Raw genomic sequence first — 14,703 nt, forward strand, 5'->3', positions numbered from 1 at the left:
TAGATCCCGTCCACTCAAAAATATGTTCTTCTTATGTTTGTGTCCTTTAAAATGTCTAACGTTCACTATACTGACTTACTGACACTGAGAGGTGTTTTCATATTCCTTTCCCAAAGGGAGAGATGTCTTTGCACTTTCCTGAAATCTGAGCTTTAAACCTATCACGTGCAGTTTGATTAGGTACGTCACTAATTCGCAAACCAAACGCTGTCTAATGTGCAAAAGGCAGCTAACAAGCTAACATACAACATCTCAAACTCAAGGCCCGCGGGTCAAATCCGGCCCCTCACAAATTTTGATCCGGCCTGCATATCAATTTAGGTTCATAATACAGTTTGGCCTGCCAAACCAAAAAGACGAGAAACTTACAAAAAACTGCAAATATACGAGTATAATTGCAGTTTTTTGTAAGTTTCTCGTCTTTTCAAAGCAGAATTTTGGCAGATTTGCCTACTTTGAGACTCAGAAATCCCCCCAGAAGCAGAGAGTGTTCATTTTTTGGCGATTTCTGGCGTTTGACTTTTAGAAAAATAAATAAATGAAAAAGTCCACATGGGATTTGTTTTTGATGCGCTGGATTTAAACAATCATCCAACTTCCACTACCAATGAAACGAGTTCTAGCCAATCAGATGCAAAGTAGGGCGGGTCTTTGCCGAAAAGTGAGAGTGCGGTGTGGTCTCCGTGGTAACGCGGCTAAAAAAAAATGGAGGCAAAGTTTATCAAACTTGGAGCATGTAGATACAGCTTTAGTTGAGAAAGGAGTTTTTAATAAATGTACATGAAGCAACTAATATCACCATGGACACAATCATGAATGTACTAATTCGCTTTTTTGATGATGACCTGGCCAAAGTAACAACACATCTACAAAGTTTTGTTTTCACAATGATTAATTGTAGGATTATGATGATTGCAATATGTAAATCTCCATTGACTCTTAATTTAACATATGGTTGGAAGAAGTAAAAATGTATCCAAAACTTTTTGCTTAAAATTATGACTTTTATTATTGTGTAATGTAAGGAACTTGACTGTTTTGCCAGTCAAGTTAACTTTAATGAGTGCATATTGAAATATTAGCTACTATAGGGTAGTAGTGATAGTGAGAGACGACTCCAGATCTTCCATTAAGTACAGTGTGTTCAGTATATACTAACTGTATACGGGAAGATACAATGCACATGACAGCATCCACAAACCACATGGCAAAATCCTGCTCTATTTATCTGTCGTATTTTCCCTTACGCACAGGATTCTGGTTATCAGGGTTTCCCCCAGTGTATTGCAAGCCTGGTGCAATAAGTGCTAAGTTGCCCCCCACCAGGCCTAAGCCTCTTGGAATTTTTCTTTAATGTACAAACGTCCCAACTTCATTGGAATTGGGGTTTGTACTTTTAAGCCGTTTTTTTTTAAACTACAGTTACAGTCGGTTGGAAACTCTCCAGTTAGCTTTTAGCACTGACCTAATGTAGGGCACTATGGAATCTGTCTTATAGCTTTTTTTAAATTCTCAATTTCACGATTACTTCGCTGATTCTGTTAGCAGAGAAACTATTGGGCTCTACATTAATGCTGCCATCAGTCTGTCACCGGAAAAAGTCGGGAAAAAGATACTTGGGGATACACCGGGCTACACAACTTTTCTGGGGGAAACCCTGTACATATTTTAAATAACCTAACACGGTTATGAAGAATGCGGTTTATTCCACCATGGTGGCGTCTCTCCTCAGCTCTCTCTCTAAGCATCTTGTCGAGGTCAGAGGTCAACCTGAGGGTATTTAGGGACAGCTCGCTCTTACACACATCTAATTTCAACCACCAGCTGTCACCCTTCATTAATACTAGTCTTTAGGCCACATAGACAGAAACAGTACATGTTGTTTGATACCTTAAATTGACATTCACATTATTTTACATAAGCACTCATGAACCTGAACCCAACAAGACTGCTTGGCTGAACATTAAATAAACCTGGATTAAGTGATTAATCAATCAGACTTCATTTATATAGCGCTTTTCATACATGTCAATGTAGCACAACGTGCTTCATACAAGTCCTAATACCCCCCCCCCCCAGCACACACACACACACACACACACACATATTACATAATATACCTCCCCCCCAGCCCCATTCACCCACCCACCCCTATATCGACAAAAATGAATGACTTAAAAACAGGAACCAAGCTGAGGAAACACCATCAGAAGTGAGGAAACACCAGAGGCATTACACTTAAAACCAAAAGAAACTTAAATATATAAATCTTATAAACAAAAGCTCTAGGAGTGGCTAATAAGTACATCATTTTCTGTAGATTGTTAAAAAACAATCCATAAAAAAACAGATGCATAAATAAGTGGCATAAAAATAATAAAATAAATTATAAAACTCGCTAAAACAAACTGCATATTGAGTCAGGAACACTCTCGTCATAGATTTAGCCATTTATTGCAACAAATGGAAATACAGTTGTACTTGGCGATGAAGGCTCTGTCGTGATGATGCTCCCTGGATCAGCCAAGCTCCATGCAAAGATGACACAGGGAGCACGCTGCTGAGACCCCCCCATCCCCGTACACAAGAGTAGGCCCGATCCAAGACATCAAAACAATTTCAGACATAGTTATGATGACACCCAAAACCGGGAAGGTGGAGGCTGGGGTGATGGAGGCAGCATTGGAGTAGCATGAATCAGAGAAGAATAGGGAGACATTTAAATGGTCCGCCTGATGTGAAAATGGCTGTGATTTGTTGTGACTGGCTGGAATGATAATTCAATTAGTGGGCCTATGACTTCCGTGTCCTGCACGCACTAACGCAATGCTTAATTAAATAAATATACGTACGTCGATAGATAAAGAAAATCAATAAATAAGGCAGCTGTAAGACTTTTTTTTGCCTCATCCCAAGATGGCCCCAGTTCCCGCTCCAGTGTTGCAGAGCTGGGCTGGTCAGGTGATAACGGTCCCCAAAACGGTGACATTTTTTTTTCTTCAGTTTCTTTGCTTTGGACTTAAGGACAATAATTCACTAAAACCTATTATAGTGTGTGTTCAACACTGATAGTGGGGGGATAGGACTAGTGGTGTAATAATGGCTTTGCGCTCTGTCTTAAGAGGATGTTTAGTAACCATGGTAACACAGCTTGAGGGGATAAAATGGATTTGATGAACAGCTGTTGGGTGTTGATGTTTGGTGTGAATAAACGGCCACAGCAGCCAAAGACCCTGGCCTTGTCTTTCTAACGATCCCTACGTTGTTTAATAGAAGCTGTAATCTGGTTCATGACGGAAAGCAACCCTGGGTCATGGACTCCACTCTTCGGCTGCTTCACCTCTGACCCAGTGCTTATTAACAAATTCCAACTTCCTGAACTGAATGAAATTGTTGCTGTTGAACCAGTATGCAAAAATGACAAAATTGGAAATCTTCTAAAGGTTGTAAATATGTCCTATTTTCTCTGTTTCCTCAGGAGTGGCCATTAGCAGCTATGCTAAATACTGCTACAGGAAACTGACAAAAGCTGCTCTGACTGGTGCCAAGAAGGTAAGCAGCGTGTTGTCTGTCTTCATGTTGTTGTTTCTGCCGCGGTCAAACGACAAAACCTATAGTACAAAGCTGAGGTTATTCTATATGTTATTATTGTCCATTAATCTCATGAAAAGAGCATTAGCCAACCTTGTGTTAGTCTACTTTCTGACTTCTCTAGCTGTCTGTGGATTAAGCCCACTGGTTCCTACTGAACACGTAAATCTTCAAAACAGCTCACAAATATATAGTTTAATTTTTTTAAAAGCTCAGTAATTTCCTTAAGCAGTTGATCACTGTAGTCCTATCACCCATCATCAGTGGACCTTACTAATGCTCTTGTAATGTGGCTGAATGGGAGCAAATCCCTGCAGCCTGCTTCCAAAATCGGATAGAAAGCCTGAAACCAGAAGGAGTGGAGGTTGTTATAGCAGCACATTAATGCCCATGGTTTTGGTGGACATGTCGTGTGTGTGTGTGTGTGTGTGTGTGTGTGTGTGTGTGTGTGTGTGTGTGTGTGTGTGTGTGTGTGTGTGTGTGTGTGTTGGCAGGCAGCAGCTTGGCTCAGAGCCTGTGTATCATGTAGTGGCAGAATCTCAGCAGGTCACTGACTGAATGATTTGTCACGTTTAGGACTCTGCAGTGACTGGTGTTAACCTGCTAACCTCTCACAGCACATTCATGAGCTGTGTGTCCTGTGGCTGGACCAATGTTTTTCTCACTGATATCTGAACATATGACTGTCCTCTCCTCCCACTGCTTTCTGACCCACATCCTGCAAGTACCCAAGCTGTCCTTCATCTGCCCTGCTGTATTAACATGAACTTCTGTGTGCGTGCGTGCGTGCGCATGTGTGTTTCTCTCTCTTCAGGGCGTGCAGAAGCCCTGTCTGGAGGAGATTAAGCACGCCAGGAATGCCATCTTCAGTCCCTCCATGTTTGGCTCCTCCCTGGACGAGGTGATGGCGCTCCAGAAGGAGCGGTATCCAGACAACCAGCTGCCCTGGGTGCAGACCCGCCTCTCTGAAGAAGTTCTGGGTCTCAATGGAGACCAGACAGAAGGCATCTTCAGGTGATTGAGTGGAGGAGGGAGCAGAAGGGACTTTGAGTGGAGCAGAACAGAGAGGGCTGCCGAGTATGAACACAATGCAGGTCTTTTATTGGAATTCAGATGTCAGTGTTCACAGTTTGAAAGTAATGATATGAAGGAAGAAGACTTTCTCACAGGTGACATCAAAACGATTGAGTGATCATTAATTGCCCTCAATTCTAACTATTGAACACACTAATAAACATGTAATTGATGGAGTGCTGCTATCTGTTTTATATTGGCCTGCAGTGTACAACATAGAATGACAAGACACATGCAGAATTTAAAGTGTGTTAATGATTTTGTCCATGCAGTTGTCATGGATTAAATAAAAAATCATAGAGAGGAAGTGCTGGTCTGATTAATATAATGATGCACATTGTGTAATACCAAGAAATGTCTATTTAACTTTCTGTAGTTGTCGCTCTATAGAGATAGTATAGTATTTAGTTTTTATTGTTACTGGCGGTGTCTGCCATTCAAAAGCCAGTGTCAGACACAGGGCCCCTGAAATATGATTGCCCTCCGCCAATCCATTGGATCAGAGTACTGCCACTTGGCTGCCTGTTCTGCCAATCTTCCCAGCCCTTGTCACATAACTAATTCATGTTTCCATGATTCTGATACCATGTTGGAATTGTGCTGTGAACAGTTGTATTTCTAGAGTAGCTCGTAAAGATTTGTTTGCTGCCCCCAGTGGCCCATACACATGCCATTTCCAAAAGAACTTGATTATAATTTCTACTAGGAATGTGACGGATCAGGGACCCTCTAACATATATATATGTATATATATATAGTAGAGGGTCCCTGATCCGTCTCTCTCAGTTAAGGGGTCCTTGGCTTAAAAACCGTTGAAGACCCCTGATCTACTGGCTTGACCTCTGTGAGTTGATTCTGAAAGCAGTGGCTTCGGAGAACAAAGCAACACGAAGCAGGGTCCAATTCACAGTGTCCTGAAGCTTTAATGAGACACACGAGGACATACACATTTTCTAACAATCGCTACATTCATTTAGCTGACATGTAGTTAAGATAAGAGGGAGAGTCAGGATGGTCAGAAGGATTGTCTCAAGGCAAGTACACACAGATACATCTTGAGGGAGGAAAACAGTGTTACAGTTAATGACCGATGAGAACAACTTTCATCGGAGTTCTCATAGAATTGGATTGGGGAATGTAACATAGTCGCAACACATACAGAGAAGACTGAGACTGAGACTGGAGGGACGAGGGGCTGAAGTGTAACCAGCTTGTGACCTTTGACCTCCAGGGTGCCAGGGGACATAGATGAAGTCAATGCCCTCAAGCTGCAAGTGGATCAATGGAAAATCCCCACAGGACTGGAGGACCCGCACATCCCAGGTAAGCGCACACACACACACACACACACACACAGACACACACACTGCTGGAGATCAGCGGTGGTCCTCCACACTGCTGTCATGTACAGGAAGTTGTTGGTGAATAACTAACACTAACTCTCTGTAGCCCCAAACAGTAACAAACAGTTTTTTTTGTATTACTTTTTTAAACAAATTAAAGTTTTAAATGAATTCCAGGATACATCTTTTGGTTATAAGTCACTGTCATGTGACCCAGACAATGTAATAACACAAGTACACAGACTATGAAGTAAACAACCCCTCTTTTTTATCATAAAAAACAGTGAAGGCTGGTGATGGTTATTTAATCAGGGTTTGTGAGGCAGATTTCTGCTGATGCAGTTAATGTAACATAAGTGTGGCAGAATAAATGTTCCAATGACTTCATTTAGTTCTTAAACAGGTTTTGAATGAGTTTTCATGGAGGTGTCATGTCCTACTGCCTCTGTGCCTGTGTGTTCCCAGCGTCTCTGCTGAAGCTCTGGTACAGGGAGCTGGAGGAGCCTCTCATCCCTCACGAGTTTTATGAGGAGTGCATAAATCACTATGACAACCCAGAGGCAGCTGTCAACGTGGTGCTAGGCCTGCCACACATCAACAAACTGGTGCTCTGCTACCTCATCCGCTTCCTACAGGTAACACACACACATACATGCACGCATGCACACACATGCACACAGACACGCACTCATGCACACCCACACACACACACACACACACTTATAATACCAATAAGTCATCGTATAGTATGTCAAAAATAGTCATAACAAAGTAAAAGTATAGTATGTTAAAAAAAAGTCAAATAAAGTCATAGTATACTATGTCAAAAAAAGTAGTAACAAAGTCATAGTACAGTATGTTGAAAAAGTCATAGTATTGTATGTCTTGGTTTTGGATATTGCAATATTGTAATATGACCATATGAGACTAGAGATCGTCTTAGATTTTGGATGCTGTAATATGACATAAGTCTTGTCTTTTCTGAACCTACCAGACTGTTCTAGCTGTTCTATTATTTACCTTTACCAACTTAGTCATTATATTCACATTATTGATTATCATGTATCTAAAATCTCATTGTGCAAATATTTTGTCAAAGCACCACTTGTCAACCCTACAATGTCGTTGCAATATCGACGTCAAGGTATTTGGTCGAAAATATCGTGATATTTGATTTTTTTTCTTCTTTTTTTTTCATATCGCCCAGCCCTAACTGTACGTTGTGTGTGTGTGTGTGTGTGTGTGTGTGTGTGTGTGTGTGTGTGTTCAGGTATTTGCCCAGTCTGCCAATGTGGCCATCACCAAGATGGATGTGAACAACCTGGCCATGGTCATGGCTCCCAACTGTCTGCGCTGCCAGTCCGACGACCCCAGGGTGATCTTTGAGAACACGCGCAAGGAGATGTCCTTCATCCGGGTGCTCATCCAGCGGCTGGACACCAGCTTCATGGATGGAATGCTATAGCCCCCCCATCGCTCGCGCACACGCGCGCACACACACACACACACACACACACACACACACACACACACACACACACACACACATGCACACACAAGCCATCCATACTTTACCCCCCTACAACTCCCTTCAACCCCCTCCATGACAGGGCCCCACACACTCCCCCCAGCACAGGAACATCATACATACACATTGTTGCCGCTGGGTGAATACCTCGCCTCTTCAACATGTTTACTTTTCTGGAACTAACAAAACTGCCTTGTTTTCGAGTTTGACCACTGTACATTTGCGTTGACCCAGCTGTTTTTTCTATTTCTGTAGATGTAGTCCTTTAACTGACATTTACACAAGAAAAAAAACAAAAACAAACACCTGTATTGGAGTTCCAGTGTTTTCGTATGCTAACAGTACTGTGTGTGCCTTCACATGCATTAATACAGTTATACACATACAGTATGAAGGAATTAGCAGGGATCTCATCATTTCATCGGATTCACGTTAGCGTCACTGGCACACTCAGAGTTCAGGACCCCTCGAAGGTTCATTTTAAATTCAACTTATTTGTTTTAATATGAACCGATGTATCTCTTTGTTTTCCCCTGCTTAAACACACATACACTGTCACATACAAATTGACACACACATATCAGTACATGCACACACTTGCATTGAAAAGTCTTGCCACACGATTCCACCTTCTGCAGTGTACAATACCATCTAACGCAAAGCAAGAATTGTCACCTAGATGAATGATGCATTCAAACATACATTACACACAAGGTGTTAAGGTCTCTCACATACACTAAGCTAAGCAAATTATTCCTAGGGTTCAGCACCAGATTTCCACAAGATATAAAGCCTAACTGCACCATTCCCTCAGTACTTTATTATATCCGATTGATCCCCGCTATATGTACAGTACGCCTCAGACACCAGGTGTAAAGGCCATGCTGTGTCCGTTTTACACTGCCACAACTTAGTAGGAGCTGAGAACTCAACGCAGAGGCTCCTCTGTTTGTGACCCTGCCTCACGATGACAAACTGCTGTCTTAATGTGACAGAAACAGGGCTTTAAATTCACTTTTTTTTATCACCAGCCAACACGGCTGGTAGATTTTTAAAGTTACCAGCCAATCAGATTTTCCATTAGCCAAATGTTTTTAGTTTTTTTTTTTTTTCCAAACTAACTACTTTTTTCTTTCTTGAACTTAACTAATTTTGGCTCCTCTGGTTTGTTTGAGGTCGTTCCTTTTGTCTCCCTTCGTTTCAGCGCAGCTCGTAATATCGATAGCACGCGCGCTGCGGTCGTATGACGCGTCACAACATGGTGTTCATGGGGAAATGTAAGATCAGTACAACAAGCAGCGCTGCGAGATAAAGATTACGTTTCTAAGCCAAACACACAGCAACTGCCCCAATATCTGGGGCGGAAAACAGACCAATCTGGCAACACCGACATCAGACAGATGCGGTGTTGGCTAGTAACTTTACAATGTTAATGTTACTTGTTAATGTAACTTAATTTTAAGCCGCATTTGGACGGTTGGCGGGCGTCAGTTTAAAGCCCTGGACAGAAACCATCGAGACAAAAACAGTTGGGGCGAAACACAACTTCATTCCGTTAGTCAGATGTTGCCTTAGCCTGGCTCCGCCCTCCTACTTACTTCCGTTCAATTTTCATTTTCCTTCAGTACTCCGTCTGGGTTCGCGGTATAGTCTTGGGTTTTCCAATCAGCGAACAGAGGGAGTGGCTGAGAACGATGACGTTGAGGCCGTGACGTGCGCTAGTTTGAGTTACAGTTCCGTAATGGCGGCGGAGAAAGATGCGGTCCGTTGTGGCAACGCTGCCGAATCTCCAGAAGTTAAAGCCCGAGTAAGAACAATCTTTGCCGAGTTGTGTTGGTGGCCATGATGTCGTGGCCCTCCTCCCCACGGGGTTTGGGAACAGATTGATTTTCCATCTCGCTCCGTTAGTGGTGAAGGAGTTGGCTGAGGCTAACGCTAGTGATGCTAAGCCGATTTTTTGTCGTCTCCCCTCTTGTTAGCCTGGTCCTACCAGACAGTACGTAGGAGGACGGAGCCAGGCTACCAGAGTGGCTCTGGGCACATCCAATAGTTTTAAACTTCAACAGAGTACCCGCCTTCAAGAAAGTTAACACTTGTCAACGGAGAGTGGCCAGACTCTCTGTACAAATGAAATGTACGAGAGTCTGGTAGGACCAGGCTAATGTTGCCTGCCAGCATGACCACAAACACGTGTCGCTGTGAAGACGGTGATAAGGTGATACTGTAGCTCTGTTGGCCACTAAGCCATCAAGTGAGGAGAACGTGGACACTAAATCACCCCGAGTTGTGTTTTTTTGACTTCAAGGCTGCAACACTTCCGCCACATTGGGTTTATAGACACATTGGCAAAGATTGTGTTGATATTGTTGGTACATTCTAGACATTTTAAGTATGGCGAGAACACAACATACGCAACGCGTTTTTATTATCAACGTGGGTTGCTTCTCATCCTGCTTTGTGACTGACTGTGTTAGGACCATCGGCTGCACACGTTATATATTTTATTCAGGGCATCTGCAGGTTTTAACAAGTCTTCAAAAGCAATGGATTTAGTTTCCCTTAAAAGGTCCAAATAAGTCTTACATTTATTAACAAAAGTCTATTATAGTCTAATATAAAAGTCTAATATATTTCTCTTGTCTGCTGTCGGCAGTAACGTTAGCTTAGTTAGAAGTTATGGTAACACTAAAGAGGTATCTACATAAGAGTGACATGACACTGTCACGAACACATGACACAGTCATGACACATGAACCCTAACCCTAACCTGTCATGCCAAAACCCGAATGCTGTATGACTTGTTTATGACACGTTCATGACCGCTTCATGTTACTCTTATGTATTACTCTTCCAGTAAAGTGTAACCGATATATACCTATAGACTCAGAACAGAAAAATACTCCGCACATCTACAACGTGGTCAAATGTTGGAAAGAAACTCCCGCACAGTGTCTAACTAAAAATATATAAACTGTAATAGTAGGCGTTCCGGTGCTAGACCGTTTGCCCGAAAATCAGACATCAGACCATCTTCAGGCAACATCTGCCTGAAGATGGTCTAGTAGCGAAACGTTGCCTACTATTAAGCTTTATATTTTTTTTGCAAGTTAGACAGTGTGCGGGAGTTTGTACTGTAACTGTATAACTATAGACTAAAAGTGGATTTGTTTTAACAGTGGACTGTGCTGCAGGACGCTGCCCAGTCCTGTTTTGTGGCGTTTCAGTCAGCACCATCACTCCTGTAACAAACACTGTCACTACCGCTAGCTAGAGTATAGCTACACATATTATTATATATTCTTGAAAAAAAAAGTGTCAAAAATATAATGATGAATAATTCTAAACCACATTGTCCCTACTGGTTTTCAATCATACTTTCATACTTTGTATGACAGTAATACAGGTATTAAATTGCAATCTATGTAGTATTTAAAAGCTCTGACAAAAAGTATGACATGGGCGAGCCCTGTATAGTTCTGTAAATGTTGTATGCATACAACATCTTTTATATACTACATTTTACTAACACTGCATGTAGTATTCTCCATTATATTAGTACATATACAGTATATATATTTGTACATTTGTACACGGTCAGCAATCTTAGTGATCCTAGTTATTGTGTGTTAGCAGGCACACTCAAACTCCGTTTTATATATCATATCAGCCATAACTACAGCATGAGCAGTCAGCTGGGAAAAAAAAGTCTCCTACTAATTTTGAGCCAATACCTCGTCCTTGGCAAAAAGAACTTAAGAAGTGACATCAAAGCTGGCTCTTGCCTCCAAACAACATCCAATATTAACACAAAACAATGACTACAGCTAATTAGAAATGAACTGCTTATTTCTATCTGGCTTACTTGTTAACAAACTGCTACAGGAATTGTGACCACATGGTTTGCAATGGGGTCAACAATGTTGGGATAGTGAAATCCGATTCACAAGAGGTTTCCTGTTCTTCATATCGGGACTATGCTATCTAACGTTTGCTGAACAGCAGGCACTGTGGCCGGCCACAAGTGACAGTTATGTTGTAACGGTGGATGCTGAAACAGAGTGACAGCAACACGAAAAAAGAGAAGAATCATGAAGTCATCAAACTGATTCAATGATGTCCTGTACCATGTTTGGTAATATTAGCCAACATTGGCCACCATAAGCTACTGGTCATACCAGACAGTGTGTGTTGTTTTGTTTTTTTTGGAGTTCAACTTTTCATTTGTAAGAGGGAGAATTAGTTTTCTCCTTTTTCAAAAGTTCTATAATCTCGCATCATACACACACTACGGTTAGTGGTGCTATTACGGTATACTGAGTGTTACATATTGTGCAAGATAGTAATTGCTATAATGTTCTAGCATGCAGCACTGGAGACAGTAACTACGGTGCAGGTGTATTTGGTGTCCATGTTCGAATCACTTAACACATAGAAGGCCAGTTTAGTTTCTCCTTACTGGCTGAACGTGCGCAGCCAGGCTCGGACAGATGATTGCCTGTAAACTGATCTCACCAACAGTCTTGTATTCTTTAGTTAGGGCTGGGCGATAACGGTGAAAATCAGATATCACAATATGTTTGACCAAATACCTCGATAACGATATTGCGACGATATTGTAGGGTTGACTATTGGTGCTTTGACAAAATATTTACACAATGAGATTTTAGATAAATAATCACCAGTAATGTGGATATAATGACTAAGTGGATAAAGGCAAATAATAGAACAGCTAAAACAGTCTGGTAGGTTCGGAAAATGACATCACTTTACTGTAATGGAGCCTTTAAATACAGGAAAAGATTTATATTGATATTGTATTGCCCAGCCCTATCTTTAGCATTAGGTAATCTTGAGGAAATCTGGTCACGTCTGTCCGCTCTGCCACAGCATTTGGTCCGGTTGACCACAGGCATCCTGAATATCCATGAGCAGCAGATTAACAGTAGTAGGGATGATAGCAGCACTGCCAATAAAAGGCCCCCACCATTAATGTTTCAAACACAACACACTATGCTCACACTTCCTGGGAGGGATTTGAGGAGTGCCAGCTCTCCCAAACCCCACAGACCAAGTCCTCCACCACTGAGCCCCGACAGGCCTTTCTGCTCACTAATGATTTGTGAATGTGTCTACCTGCTTGTCTGTCTGTCACTGTTTACAAAACGTACCCGTCTCTTGCATCCATATGGTCTTTGTCTACAAGCAAGTACTGTTGTTTATTGTATTCATTTGAGATTTTTGCTGTATTTAACAGAATTTCTATGTTGTTAACCCATTCTTTTTATATGATTTAATTTATTTATATTTATTTAAGATTTCCTTAATGCCTTCTCAAGATATTGTAATGTAGGCGTGTGTGTGTGTGTGTGTGTGTGTGTGTGTGTGTGTGTGTGTGTGTGTGTGTGTGTGTGTGTGTGTGTGTGTGTGTGTGTGTGTGAGAGAGAGAGAGAGAGAGAGATCAACTGTAGTTTTCATTACGGTAGGACACATATGTGTTGATGTATGACTGTGAATCTTGCTGTAACAGTTTGATTCATTTGGGGTTTTTTTTGTGACACAACTGAAAGAATGATTGTGAATGCTCCATGGAGAGAGAGAGACACACACACACACACACACACACACACACACACACACACACGGCCCATCCTTAAAAAAAAAAAACAAAAAAAACCCACTGACTTCCACCTTAAAAGGTCCAGATGTCACTCACTCTCACAGTTAATCTTTGGCTAAAGAAACTTTTTTTTCTTTTTGAAGAGACTGTGATGGGTGTCACTGTGTGTGTGATGTGCAGTTCACTCACTCTAACATACACACTCCACAAAGAGAACATGAACATTGACACTGTCACAGACTATGTAAAAGTAAGAGAGAGAAACGAGAAAAAGCACCACACGTAACAGTGGATATAGCTGTGAAAGTTTGCAACAGGGTGGGGATTCTTTCATTTTTCTCCCCCCTCCCCCAAGTCTGGTTAATGTACATTTTGCTCACTTTGATAAAGGTCTAAAAGTGGCTATTTAAATCCATCTCCAAACAGTCTGTGGACTTCCACCTATAATTCCCTCAAGTACGCCTACCACAAAGTGTTTATAAGCCCCAATATCTGTAACTGTACGTCTGATTCATACTCCAAAAAGAAGTGATTTGTCTCGAGGAATAGTGTGACTTTTGTTAAGGTCTGGGCAGATTACGGGTTGCAGACGTCAGCCATCAATCTACAGTAGCTGCATCGCCCTCTATCGCTGAACCATGCTGTAACCATTCTGTGCAAAGAGAGACCACTTTCATCCCTCCCCCCAACACACCATTTTCTTAGAATCAAACTAGCTGCTAAATGCAAGTTAAGAAAAACATGATGCCATCGTCCTGTCCTCATAGTGGGGTTGCCAGGTTTAAACAGTCCTAACGCTACACCACACAGGTGACCCTTAGATGTATTGGTGACTATCTTACTAACCAACAAGATACAATTTGTGAACTACACTAGTAGTTACTTAGTCGTAAGTCATCCTGGGTCCAGTTAGTTTCTCGCCCTCTGAGACATTGAACATGCTAGGTTGCTATGGCAGTTACAAATGTGACAATATTTTCGCATTATGGTAATCAGAATATCTGATTTTGGCATTAAGGTGCGCTCATCTTTTCTGACAGCCAATTGTTTCTTAGAGAAAAAAAAAAGTTTAGATCACAGAAGAAAAATAAAGTCCTCAGAACAAACCTGTCCCTCATTTGACAACTGATTTCTTTATGAGGTATGAATATGGCCAAATGTTTTAATTTGATTTCCTGTAAAATCACAGTGAATGAGAAGCCTTGGCGATAGCCCGGCCGAGCTGAAATGTTGCGGCAGTGTGTATGAGTGTTTAAGTGCTGTGTGTTTGTGAGAGTGTCTTTGTTTTTATGTAAGAGATGGTTGTAGATGAGACCCAGCAAATCAACAGATTAGCATGCAGACATAGGGTCTTCACTCTCTTCGACTTGAATTTACTAAAAATATGAGAACATACAAGGAAAACAAAGTGAATTTACAGAAAATAAGTGTTACAGTATTTAGCTTTAAAAAAAAAATCCACTAAGAAAAGGATTACGCTCTTTTAATCCGTTTTTCTGATTGCTTTTTTTCTACTTGGTTCCTACTAATGATGATTTGGTAGTCGGTGT

The 14,703-nt window shown here is 41.5% G+C and overlaps 1 protein-coding gene across 1 annotated transcript in view; it reads left to right on the plus strand.

Annotated features, from left to right (window-relative positions):
* Positions 1-7,473, plus strand: part of arhgap39 (Rho GTPase activating protein 39) — a 46,497-nt gene extending 39,024 nt beyond the window's left edge. Inside the window, exons 7-11 of the mRNA XM_078259940.1 lie at positions 3,479-3,552; positions 4,406-4,605; positions 5,897-5,988; positions 6,474-6,643; positions 7,315-7,473. Coding sequence (XP_078116066.1) covers positions 3,479-3,552; positions 4,406-4,605; positions 5,897-5,988; positions 6,474-6,643; positions 7,315-7,473 — 695 coding nt within the window. The remainder of the gene's footprint in view (positions 1-3,478; positions 3,553-4,405; positions 4,606-5,896; positions 5,989-6,473; positions 6,644-7,314) is intronic.
* The last annotated feature ends 7,230 nt before the right edge of the window (positions 7,474-14,703 follow it).

Source organism: Sander vitreus, chromosome 9 (genome assembly GCF_031162955.1).
Source record: "Sander vitreus isolate 19-12246 chromosome 9, sanVit1, whole genome shotgun sequence".
Classification (NCBI taxonomy): Eukaryota; Metazoa; Chordata; class Actinopteri; order Perciformes; family Percidae; genus Sander; species Sander vitreus.